At 41.7% G+C, this 13,711-nt stretch overlaps 1 protein-coding gene across 2 annotated transcripts in view; it reads right to left on the bottom strand.

Annotated features, from left to right (window-relative positions):
- Window positions 1-4,493: 4,493 nt before the first annotated feature.
- qsox1 (quiescin Q6 sulfhydryl oxidase 1) overlaps window positions 4,494-13,711 on the bottom strand; it is a 29,990-nt gene continuing 20,772 nt past the window's right edge. For both annotated transcript variants that reach the window (XM_034882602.1, XM_034882601.1), the window contains exons 12-13: window positions 7,052-7,213; window positions 4,494-6,507 (exon numbers count right to left, since the gene is read on the bottom strand). In XM_034882602.1, coding sequence (XP_034738493.1) covers window positions 5,726-6,507; window positions 7,052-7,213 — 944 coding nt within the window. In that variant the 3' untranslated portion in view covers window positions 4,494-5,725. The remainder of the gene's footprint in view (window positions 6,508-7,051; window positions 7,214-13,711) is intronic.

A 13,711-nucleotide genomic window follows, 5' to 3' on the forward strand; every position in this document is an offset into this window, starting at 1 on the left:
GTCAGAATTACAGAAACACATCCATCTGTACAAAGAGCAGGCTTTTAAGGAGTCTAATACAGGTGTGTGTCACCCTGTTCTGATATATACCTTTGCACTAGGCTGGCCTGATTTATCATGAGCCAAAACATCACAAACTGAATAGATTGAATTTATTATTATTATTATTATTATTAATTATTCACATTGTTTACAATTTAACGTAGGCTCATTACGCCCACACAAACACAATTAAATATCAAATGAGCACAAGAGCAATATGTATATTACAAGTAGTGACAACTGCATCGCATTTTCATGTAGTGTGGAAATGACTGAACATCACTTACAATTCACTGTACTGGTTGGGATCAATACAGAGAACATGGATTGTGGCTCATTGACTTCCCTCCAGAGAAAATGCATATTTTAGAGAAGTGTAAATTGTCCTCTACGCTTGCAAGATGAATATATAACAGCAGCGTGCAGACCTACCTAATCACCGCAGCTCGCCGGTGATTTTGAGGCAGACTGTCTCCTCCTCCTCCTCTTCATCTTCTTGTCCTTTTTGCCGCTGAGAGGTTTTTCTCAGCAGAATGAGCCGAAGCTCGCAGAGAAACAGCAGCAGGCAGTCCACAATCTCCCCGGCATCCACTGACAAAACAACATTAGCCAGCGATGGCCCCGTGTCCATAACCATTTGGTCCGAAAGCAGCAGAGGAACAGAGAGAGGGAGAGAGGCAGAAAGCGAGGGGGGAAACCTGAGGAGAGAGCACAGAGGAGAAAATTAAATTGCACTTGGGGGGCAAATTCTATTAGGCAATAGTTATTGTCTCCTGACAGCTCCTGTCCATTTGGGTAATTAGTAGAAGAGATTGGTTGAACAAACGAAATCTATTGCCATCAGAAATGATATTTTCCAATTCCCTGATTGAACCTGACCCTGTCGCGCTAAGACAGGCGGTAAGAGGCTCATTTGACTCAAACACCGAGGACACAGTCCAGCCCGGGCTGCCTGGTCAAACACTCCATTAAGCTTTTGAAACAATAACCTGCGAGAGACCTGTTATTAGGTTTAAGACACAATGGCGAGGCTAATAAAGGCTGCACAAATAGTATGGTATAGAAAATGCCCTATTTCATTATTATTATTGTTATAATAATAATAATAATAATAATAATAATAATAATAATAATAATAATAATAAGAATTATTATTGTTATTATTATTATTATTATTATTATATTATCAGCCTATCAGTAACCAATGGGTGCACTGACAAACTGGTAGTACATTTGTGGGAATCTCTCTGCACAGTAAAGACATGATTCATATATATTATACAGTTTAATTTGAAATACAGTGATTTGATGGCACCTGCCCAACATGTTACTCTGTCTGCATACTGCCCCCCAGTGCATGCTGGGACATAGACCCCAGTCCCCCTAGAACCTTCATCAGATAAGCCTGGAAAGTAAATGAATGAATGAATGACATTTGATTTCCCAAAACCTCCCAATGAAAGTGTTGATAGAGAGAGGGGCCACGGTGCCTATTGGTCTGAAACCCTGTAAACTATGACGTCTGAACTAGTTTAAATAATGTGCAACGTAAAGTACCAAACAAACAGATGTCTCTAAAAAAAATAGTCATAAATTCAGTGAAAATTATTCAATCAGTCTTTAAATAATCAAACGTGCACAAAAGTTTGGTGCATTTTGGTGAGCAACTCTTCCTGCAGGGCCTTTGGGTTGAGGGTAACCTTCATTTCATGAGTGTAGCTGATTCAGTTTGCTTTGCAATTCTCAGAGGATGACCAAGTTACAACATGCAATACATCTCAATGCACAGCCTCAATTACAAACTTGCCTGAAATGAACTTAATTTACACAACTTAACTGTTTTCAAAACATTGTATGCTTAAGTGCTACATTTTGCTATTTACATCTAAGACAGGGATTCGAATCAGATGACCCAAAGCCCTTTTTGTACAAACAAGTGACAATAAACTAAAAAAAAAACTAAAGCCTTTACATAACTCAAGATTCCCTGTGGAGAGTGGGGAGGGAATCTTCCAACTTCAATGATGGGAGCAGAGTCAGCTGAGTGAATTAAGACAATGTGACCGACAAGTGTTGGATCTTCTCCAACTTCATTACCCTGCCTGTAAGCTATATGCTAACTCTGGAGGAGGAGTGGGGGGTAGGGGGTGAGACCAGAACATAAGAAACAAGAAACACAAAAGAAGAGGAAAGTAAAGCTCAGATTGGTGTTGAAATTAATTTATGCAGTCAGGCATATAAGCGAGGCCTAATTGCAGTTGATAGCAGGAGGGTATTGATTCTCCGTCCCTCCTGTCCACACTGTTACACTTTCTGCTGTGCACAGATGGACTGCAAGGAGTTCCAATTTACTAAAATCACAGATACAACTCCTTTAGTCATTTAAAACACACACTGCAGGTACACAATCCAACATAGGACGACAAACAGTCACACAACTAGACAGATATTGATTGTGCAGGATCTGACAGAAACTCTTAAATTAAATACACACTCTGTTTTTTGGTTGAACACAGGCTGACTGGCCGCACCAAGTACAAAACGGCATCGCAACACACTGATGGTGAGATGAGATGTTTGGGCGATCAGCAGATGAGCGGCTGCATGAAAGGGGGAGGGAACGCAGCAGTAAAATGAGATGGATCTGACCCTACTTGACTCCTGCCTTTAAAAGGCTGAATGTTTAAAACTGAAAGGGGATCTGGCTTAGTTTGGATGTGATATATACCAATACCATATATTAACCTCTTTTTCATAATTTATTCATCCCCCTCTCTCCTTCCTTCTCTCTCTCTCTCTCTCTCTCTGTCCACAGCAGGAAGCTTTATAGTATTATTAAAGTCAGAAAGAGAGATGACAGAAAAATGCATCAAGCCCCTCCTGCATTTTAATATCAATACCGGAGGGGTAATAAACATCGAGGCAGAGAGCATACAGGAGAGGAGCGGCAATAAAACCCAACATTGTATAATTTATGGAAGACAACAACAGGCCAACAAGGTGAGGTTTTTACCCTTCAGTCTGTGCTTTCACAGCACAAAGATATATCAGTGCACACCATTTGTTTTGCAGTGATTAAAGACAATAAAAAGTTTTGAAGAGAGCAATCTGGAATTTTTGAGTAAATGACTCATATTGTACCTGGAGGAGGGATGACAAACTGGACAATTTCTGTAAAGTGGAAATGTTTCTCTTACATGAGTTAGAAGTTGAAGTTGCTAAACTTACTTACTAAAGTACACAAACAAGTTTGAGGAGGACACATCATTCTTCATGTAGTTTCTATCAGGTGATATATTGGATAATGTTTGAAAAAGGAATAAATAACATGCAGAAGCATCTCTGGTGACAAACGGAGCTTTTCTCAATCTATTCTGGCAATCGTAATGTTACATTGAGGGTCTAATTTAAAGTATCTAAGAGTTTGATTAAACCACACAACCACAGCTGCTCAGCCTTGATGCTCCTCTGCTTTAATGTATGGCTATTAATCGGCCTATTGTGTGTGCGTGTGTGTGTGTGGGTGCGTGTGTGTGTGTGGGTGTGTGTGTTGTTAGAGGAACTGACTGCTTTAACTCAACTAATTCACCATCAAAACCTGTCATACCGTTGATGCTTGGATAAAGAGATTGGTGTTTCAGATGAGATCAGTGTGTGTGTGTGTGTATCTGTGTGTGTGTGTGTGCGTGTGTGTGTGTGTGTGTGCATGGCAGGTTGAGGGTGAAGGTAAGAGTAAAGGGAATACAAGCCAATGTTCCAGGAAACACAAAGCTCAAGATCAAGCATCAGTTGTCCCTCAGATGGGCTGGTTGTAATCCGGACGACATCAAAACCTCTTCTTTCTTTCGTCCATCCATCCATTTATCCCTCACACACACACACACTGCTCCCCCTTTCATCCACCTCACCTGGTCATCTCACCCATGTTACCCTCCCTGAGGGTCTGTTGTTGCCCACCCCCTGCGGAGCTCACCTCCAAGTGTGTGATGGAAGAAGCCCCACAAAAGCCGATTGGGTTTTAATAAAGTTTATTATCTGCAGGGAGCTAATCCTCAAGGGTAATCTCTCCCCTCTAGTCCTAAAGGAAAGCTGGATTACTCACTTGCTATAATCTCAATGAAATTGTTAGGATTTAGCTTGCGCTGCACAGCAGATGGCAACAGGCTTTTTCCTTCAACCTTGGATGCTTTAACCCCCATTTCCACATGCAACACCCCTGTCCTCCTTGCCACATATCCTTGTAGTCTTGGTCAAAACAAAAACAAACAAATCTCCAAAGAATAACATCTGGAAGGTTTTTGAAACACATCTGAGACAGTACAAATAAGATCAAGGTGCGGCCCTCCTCTGTAACTCACGTTATGTGTTAAACAGAATGTGTGACTGATGGGCCTTCATCTAGACCTACCTCAATAAATGACAGGTTGCAGTTGCACATCAAAAGCAATGAGTCCTTATCAAAAATAATTTTATTGATTCAGACAGAAGTGAAGAAGCACACAGAGAAACACAGTGTTTTTGAAATGACCAGCCAAGGCTTTACATCATGGACACAAGCCAAAAACAAATCCTACTTATTCTAAAACCTTGTCCAGTGTGAACATATGCATAGCTCCACAGTACTTCATAAACAACCAGAGTAGCTGTTATGTGGACTCAGCAGTGTGATGTAATATTTAAAGATGTGACGTAACGCTCAGTGTAATGTACAGTAAGACACCTCAAAGGAGCTGAAGAACAAAAGGCTGATCCGCTCTTCTCTGGTAAAAGTTAGTTTGGACCTGCTGGTCCAGTCACAGTATTCAAACAATATGATGCAGCTGTCAGGCGAACAAAAAAACTTTGAAAAACCCACTATGAATTTTTATTGGACTGTTTTTTGTTTTTTTAAACTGATTATTAAATGAAATGCAGAAACATTGAAAAATCTGGCTTGATAAACAAAGCTTTTAGTGATTGATTGGAGGGAAAACCGTAATTTAAGATACAGACGGTTTTTAAAAATCACAGAATAACCTACTATTTAGTTCAAATGATAAAAATATTTGACGTGTAAATATATATAAAAAAATTGACTGAAATAAAAACATTTTTTGGTTATAGGACACTGGGAAGTCATGTAGGATGTCTTTGTCCTACAGTAAGATGTAAAAAATATAGCAAAAATAAAAATATAAAAATCACACTTTGACAAATGTCCATAATTTCTGTTAAGCAACACAAATTATGTATAAGTTGCATTTACTTCTTACAAATTAAAAAAACAAATCATCTCATATTGGGTTTAAGTTGATCCTTCATAAGTGGTCAAACAAAAAACAAAAAATGGATTATCCTTAACTCAGGCACAAACTCCAAACAGAAACCCACTTATGGAAATATATATAGCTATATGCACATATTTTCCATCATCATATTTTTGAAGTTCTGCCTAATAAAGCTCTGAAAGACTGAAAGTGTAAGTGTTATGTCAAAAGACTCCTCTCCAGTTAGACATTTAGCATCCACAACATTCAGTGTGAAACACACTGTTGCATACTTTGGCTGTAGGTAACAGTTAAGTGGACCTACCAAAGATCACCTTAATCTTGACACATCCCCTTACACTAACCCCGACCTTAGTCTACATGAAACTAATTAACGTTAATCATTGCTGACTCAGCTCCAATTTGGATACACTGGTTCAGGGCAGGGCTACTTTAGCCCGCCGTAGTCTGAGGCGGGTCTTGAAGAAAAGGTACATGGCCAGAAGACACATGGAGGACAGGAAATAAAGAATGACACACAGGCTGATGTCCACTTTGGAAAAGCCAATGCTCAGCACAGACATCAAGCGTCCCCTGGGGCTCAACTCGGCCTCCTCAACAAAGTACTGGCCTGTTAGTTCTCGCTTATGCAGCCGCTTTCTCTGCCGCCCCCCATCTTGCTCAAAGTCTGCTTCCATAGGCTGCAGGCCCACCCTCCCCAGCCCTGCATCCAGCTCCATCTCCAGCCCAAACACAGGCCAGGGCTCCTGCTCCTCCTTCCTCTGCAGGGTGCGGCGTTTGACCCGCAGCGCCTTGGCCTTGTAGTGCTGGTTGACAAATGAGTCGAGATCCACGATGTCCTCCTGCAGCTCTCGCATTCTCATCCCCACAATGCTCGGCTTCCTGTGGGCCTGCCGCCGGCCTCGACCCAACTCCATTTCAGGCTTGGGCCAGGGGGTTGTCTCAGATGTCTTACCCTCCATCTCATCAGCTGCTGCTGCTGCTCCTTCCCCACCTTCCTCCTCCTCCTCCTCCTCCTCCTCCTCCTCCTCTTCCTCCTCTTCTTGCATAGCGGGTTGCGATGGCAGAGGATGTGTCATTGAGTCCAAGGCCTCCCGGGCTTTCCTCTCTAAACGTTTCTGAGCTTCTAAAGCTTGCTGGTGACTCGCATGTTTTTCCCTCTGTTTTGCCAGGATCTGGCTTTCATTTTCCAGGTAGTCTGACAGGGCAAGGAAGAGGAAGACACAGGGGAATTATTTTCTAAAGTCATCACCTTTAATCTAGAATCAGAGGCATTCCTAATCCTCTTTGGTTCATTAGAATTAAGAGTCAATTTAAGGCTTTTTTTTTTTATTAACAAAAGTAATACTCAGATATTAAAAGAAAACTACTGTCCATAATTAATACTTTACATTTAGAGAAGAATTGATATGATTTAGAGGATACGGCCTCTACTTGTTAAGCACTTTAAAACAACCAAAGTTGAAGTGCTGTGCAGAAAAATACAAAAATGCAACTGAGAACGGGGGTCCTTTAACAACACATCCACACACATACTATATTTACATTACTTTTTTTTGTTGAGCAGCTTACTTCACATACAGATAATAAAACGGAAAGAGACAGGAGGATGTCATGATTATAAAGCTTCAGACTGCTTACACACGCAGGTAGAAGAAAGAAATACATTTCTATTGTTTGGTACAAATCCTTGAATTCATATGCTCTCTTAGGAAAAGGAAACTATGGTGTTAACCTTTTACCTGTGAGGATACTGCTGGATGAGAAGTGGGACAGGAGGAAGGGGAGAACATGCACCTGGCTCCACTTGTGCTCCCCGTTGTCCTTCACCGTATGGCAGGCAGGACACATTTCTGGTGGAGGCCACTGGATTTTTGGGAAGTTGGGGTCTTCACTCAAATCGCCTGCAGAGATGAATGCAAAAGAAGGGTTAATGTTTTGTACAACAGAGTCCTGCTCACTTTAGTACTGAGAAAGGATCAAGCAAACAGCATTACAGGGGGGAAAGGATGAATTGTGACCCTAAAGGGTAGCTGGGTGGTTGGACATTTAAAATCCTGCCTTATGAGAGCCACAGAAATAAACCTATTGACATGCATTATTGGCTCATGACTTTTTTCTATAAATCTACCAACTAAGCTACTGAAGTAAAATTACACATTGAGATACATACTTGTGATACTTAAGTACAATGGCTGCAAATATTCTTTTTAAGTACATTTTTGAATGCAGCTATTTAAATAAAGAGGCCTATTTTTTTCCACTACTACATCTTTCTCACAGTCAAAAACTAACAAGTACCTCACTAACTTATAGTAGATAATAAACAAGGTCAGAAATTGTTGCATGACTCAAGATTTTTTGCCACATACGGGAATCACTCAACATAAAGCGCCCAGTCAGCTGCTTCATCCATTGTTGTTTCTTTTATTCTCCTTGTTAGTGCATTGACTTGAGGATGTAAGTGCTTTGAGGACTGGATGCAATCTGTGTTGAACCCATTTGATCTTGTCACAGTGCTCGTAAATACTAAGTGCCTATATGCATATGTGTATGTGTTTAAGTATGTATATGTAAATCATCTGTCTGTGTTTGTGTGAATGTAATCTAGGGATTGATATTTGTGTGTGTGTGAGTGCATGTGAGTGTGTAAGAGAGTGTATGACAGGGTCTAACAATGATCAATGGGCTTCTGGGATGTCCCAGTGGGAGGGGTGTTGAGATAATAGATGTGGCAAAAGTGGACAGCTTACACACACACACACACACACACACACACACACACACACACACACACACACACACACACACAGAGAGAGAGAGCAGCAGACCTCAGTGCTCTAGACCACCTGTCTTGTCCCTTCACACCCCTTTGAAAGCAACTTCAATCTCCAAATTGAACATGAGAGCAACAAAAACCTCAGAGGGGAGCTGCCCTTCTAATGAATTAGAAACTTTCTCCTTTAACAGGTTTTCTTTCATGTAGTCGCTGCCCGCTAACGCCCGTTGTCACTCACACACAACACCCATGCAAACAGACTGGCAGAGGAACATGCATCCTCGCAAAAAATACTTATACACAGCAGACACACTGCACAAAAGGACACACACAAACACACAGGGTAGCATCTAGTAATAAATTGCTTGTTGTCACCAACAGGCCTGTGTGTGTGTGTGTGTGTGATTGTGTGTGTGTGTGTGTGTGTGAGAAGGGAAAAAAAGGAGTGCAGCAGCAGGTCTGTCACTTTACAGGAATGTCAATTTACATCCTCCACCACCTACGTTCCCGCTTCCTCCTCATTCTCTCCAATGCTCAAGATTAATCTCAGTCATATGAGTCATATGCATGTGTGTATGTACTTTGCATACAGTACTTTACATAAAGTATACATCAATTTTACTGTGTCCTGGATGGGCTGCAGCCTGTGGGTGTGTGGGCTTTTATACATTTCAGCAGGTGAGAGCGCGCAGGCACACACACATACACACACACACACACACACACACACACACACACACACACCTCAGAACTCTTTCCTTATTCTAATCAGCTTGTCACGTTTGTGGCCAGGGTGACTTTAGCCATACCAGCCATATTGAGATTGCCACAATGGCCTGTCACAGAGATGTCATCACCACTGTGCATACATATTCATCAGGTATAAATATGTATTGTTCAGTACGTCAAACTAGCTTTCTCAGCACTAATTCTGTAAGTGATGATCAGCTATACCACATGGCATACTGAGCCATCATGACTGCTAGACATTTTGCATGATGTCAGACATTTTGCACATTTAGATAATCGAGACAAAACCTAAACCAGAAATTCTGTTTATTGTATAACGTATTTCACATTTGGGTGAACTTAAATACTGATACTTGATACTGAGTCAAATGTGGTTGGAGCACACATATCCATACTATCTAAAACTGTCAAATACTGAAAACTGGCCTTGAATGTGTAGTTTAGTTCAGTTTATTTGACAGAGGACATTAAGTCACACATAATTACAAACATTTTAAGTCCAAGAATAATTTCCATTGTGGTATACAAAGGAAAAAGATAGCTTGTCAGCACACTGAAGTTAGCAAGCTCACAGAAAAATGTACAATGATGCAACATTTCGAGTCCCAGCACAAAAAAACATAAAGGAACAGACAGCCATGTAGGCACTTAACGTGACAATGAGATCATTGAGGCTCTGTTGTTATAAATACTGTAACTACTATGTACCACACTGAGTTGTAGTTGTACAGCTCTATCCTTTAAGGGTAACCATCCAAGCTAATGGAATTGCTGTTTCCCCACATGTGCCATTGGGGTTCAAGCCCAACATATCCCTAACTATTTGGGGGTTGTCTTACTAGACTCTTTAAACAGTAGTTTTTGGTTTGAGTCGAACTGTTGCTAATTTTAGACAACAGTACTGTGTTTGGACAACATTTAACATTTGAGAATGTTAAATGAATGTAAACATGTTCAAAATGTCATTTAAAGTGCCTACCCATGTGCAGTTATTCCTTCCGAGTGAACACAGCAAATTTAACTGAAGTAGATGTGACAGAAAGGCGTGTTTTGACTAGTGTGGACTTTACTGGAAAACAGGAAATAAACAGAGGTATGTGCACTGGCTGAATTAACACAACTTTTATGCCTTTATGTCACATCTACTGCAGTCAAATTCGCTGTGTTCACTTGGAAGGAATAACTCCACATGGCTAGACACTGGTAATGACATTTCAAGCATGTTTAGAGGCTAAAAGCACGTGTAAAACTTGCCCTGTTTAAGACTGTTGGCTGCTAACTCTAGCAGGAGGAGAACACGGTGTAGGCAGCACTGATTGTTTTCATTTTTCTTGGTACTGACAGCACTCTAAATTCACAAACAACAGAGCCACGTATTGAAATTGACCGGAATTCTCCTTTAAATAGAAGTCATTGCACACCTGCCATCATTTAAAGTGACTCTGATCAACCACAAAAAAGTTCAGCTGTTCCAGTAGGATTCTCCTGACATTTTCTTAGTTGCATCTCAGAGCAAAAGCCATGGTCCGCAGAGAGCTTCCAAACCATCAGAGAGATCTCATTGTTGAAAGATATCAGTCAGGAGAAGGGTACAAACGAATTTCCAAAGCATTAAATATACCATGGAACGCAGTGAAGACAGTCATCATCAAGTGAAGATAATATGGCACAACAGAGACATTACCAAGAACTGGACGTCCCTCCAAATTTGATGAAAAAATGAGAAGAAAACTGCTCAGGGAGGCCTACAGCAACATAAAAGGAGCTGCAGGAATTTCTGGCAAATACTGGCTGTGTGTTACATCTGAAAACAATCTCCCGTATTCTACATATAAATGGGCTTTGGGGTAGGGTGGTAAGACGGAAGTCTTTTCTTACAAAGAAAAACACCCAAGCCCGGCTGAAGTTTGCAAAAACATCAAGTCTCCCAAAAGCATGTGGGAAAATGTGTTAGGGTCTCATGAAACCAAGGTTGAACCTTTTGGCCATAATTCCAAAAGATATGTTTGGCGCAAAAACAACACTGCACATCATCCAAAGAACACCATACCCACAGTGAAGCATGGTGGTGGCAGCATCATGCTTTGGGGCTGTTTCTCTTCAGCTGGAATCAGGTCATAGTCAGGGTGGAGGGAATTAAGAACAGTTCCAAATACCAAGCAATTTTGGCACAAAACCTTCTGACTTCCGTTAGAAAGCTGAAGATGAAGAGGAAGTTTACCTTTCAGCATGACAACGACCCAAAGCACACATCCAAATCCACAAAAGCATGGTTTCCCCAAAAGAAGATTAACGTTTTGGAATAGCCCAGCCAGAGCCCAGACCTGAATCCAATTGGACATCTGTGGGGTGACCTTAAGAGGGCTGTGCATAGGAGATGTCCTCGTAATGACAGATTTGGAGCACTTTTGTAATGAGGAATGGGCAAATATTTCCACGTCAAGATGTGCAATGACAATAGAATCCTACCCAAAAAGACTAAGTGCTGTAATAAAATCAAAAAGTTCTTCAACAAAGTATTAGTTTAAGGGTGTGCACATATATGCAACCAGGTTATTGTATATCTTTATTTTTTTATTTTCCCCACTCTAAGATTTCAGTTTGTTTTTCCAATTTAATTGGTCATGTTATAGGTCACATTAAAGATGGAAAAAGTTCTGACATGATTAATCTTTGTGTCATTTTTTTACATCACAAAAACCGGCCATTTTAACAGGGGTCAGTAAACTTTTTACATCCACTGTATGCATGTGAACACAGTCCTAAAGATAGCTTGGCCTGCTGCTGTTTTGTCTGTTGAAATGTGAATCAGTCTCAGCCTGTTGACAAGCAGCAACAGGACTGAGCTGCCACCGGTCTTAATTCTGCTGCTGCGAGGAGGCACAGGGCCCTGGGGCCTCTTTGTTGCCAGCTAAATTAATTGTTCGGCTGCTTTACAAATAGCTGCTCTTTTATGCATGGCTGCTCCTGAAAGGAGGGGCGGGGAGGCCTGCTAAAGAGCTCCACTTTAGGCAAAGGGGAGAGGAGGGGCTGAGTGGATGGAGGGATGGAGTGTGCACTCCTCAGGGAGACGCCGCCACTCATTGCTACAAACACAGCCAAATCCCCGTCTCCTCCCTCTCTCTCTCCTTACGATTCACACGACTTATCCCCTGTGGACCCACGACAAACCCTCCACCATGAATAACTCCCCCTGCACACGCCACAACTTGACCCATGCTTGGAGGCTGTGTGTGTTTGTGTTTGGGAGAGGGAGGAAAGCAGGGGGAGAGTGTGCGGCTTGTGTCATGGCGTTTGCCACCTGCTGTAACACAATACCTTGGGAATTGTGTGTGTGTGTATGTGTGTGTGTGTGTGGGCAAAAAGAGGGCTTGGTTCCTGGGGGATCCATCCTGCAAGGATGTTGTGCCATTACTTGTCAAGCGCAGGATATGAGTCCCAGGGGAGGGTGAGTGGAAAGAGAGAAAGACCGTAACAGAGATAGAGGAAGTGAAGGAAGACTGATGGGTGAAGGTGGTGGGTTGAATAGTGTTTAAGCGTCTGGGGGTTCAGACACTCGCAGGGACGCGTGTCATTCTGGCCCCTGCTGTTCAGGACACAAGCTGTCCCTGAGATAGAAGAGGGGGCAGTCCACATGAACAAAAGCTAGTGATTTAACAAAGTGGGCTGTTGATGACATCCCTGTGCCTAATAAAATCATATGAACACAGACAAGGGATGAGGGATGCTTAGGAGCTGTTTAATACTTTCAAGACTGATGTGCAGAAGTGTAATACGCTGATACAGCACCATCAAAAAAGAGAGAAAACTTTGTCTCTTCTTCCTCTGCTTATGAAATGTACGGACTGAGCATTAGAGGAGAAATTTATTTATTTATTTCTGTGTATGGCCTATAAAAAAGAAGTAGGTAATTATGCATTTAATGGGATGACCTAGACAGAAATTTCTAGTCATAGACGTCTCAAAGACGCAAATTGTACAGTGAAAGGGTGAAGTTTGGGGTACAAACCTATGAGGACAAGGTGTAAAAGCATGATTTTGGGTAAATACGTCTTGAGGATATATGAACAATAAATGGTTGAGGACTGGTAAGGCGATAAAGTGAGGACAATGAGGTATGGGAAAGAATCAAAGTAAGGGTGTGGAGAAGGACAGAAGATGGCAGAGGGGGGTCAGGAGAAAATGGGTAAGGCAGAAGCAGATGATGCTTGGAGGACTAAGACGGGGTGACAGCTGGTGTCTGATCTGAGGATCCATCCGTCCTCCTCCCCTCACCCCTCTTAGTCGTATTACAAAAGACTAACTGACCAGGAACAGACAATCTTCCCCCAAAATTGAATAAGGTAATGCTTAAGATCACAAGTAGCGGATGGTCACAGAAAAGAGGAGTGTGGAAAGAGGAAAGGATGGGATGAAAAAAGTGGAGGGACAGGGATGGCTTAATAAACTAAGGTGTGTAACATAGACTTAAATCAGCTTCACAACTTTTTTATTCATTATATACTGTATCTCCTGTACAGTGTCCAATATGCAAAATAAACACATTTTCTTCTGCATTAGGGCTGCAACTGACTATTAATTGTTACATTTGATTAAAACATGTTGTCTTTTATCTGAAGAATGTCAGAGAATAGTGATAAATGACCATAATAATTTCACAGAAGCCAAGGTAACATTTTCTTGCTTGTTTTGTCTGTCGAACAGTACAAAAAGCACCTGACGGGGGCCCCGGGCTTCCTCCAGGCTGGGTCACTCCATCTCCCTCGCGGTGCTTCATAGGGGGTTTTGAACCATTCTTTGCCACGGGATACCCTACCAGGAGCACAAAGCTCCACAATAAGGGGATGGCTCCCAGAGAGAAACCCCAGCAGGA

The sequence above is a fragment of the Etheostoma cragini genome, chromosome 9 (assembly GCF_013103735.1).
Source record: "Etheostoma cragini isolate CJK2018 chromosome 9, CSU_Ecrag_1.0, whole genome shotgun sequence".
NCBI classification, from domain to species: Eukaryota; Metazoa; Chordata; class Actinopteri; order Perciformes; family Percidae; genus Etheostoma; species Etheostoma cragini.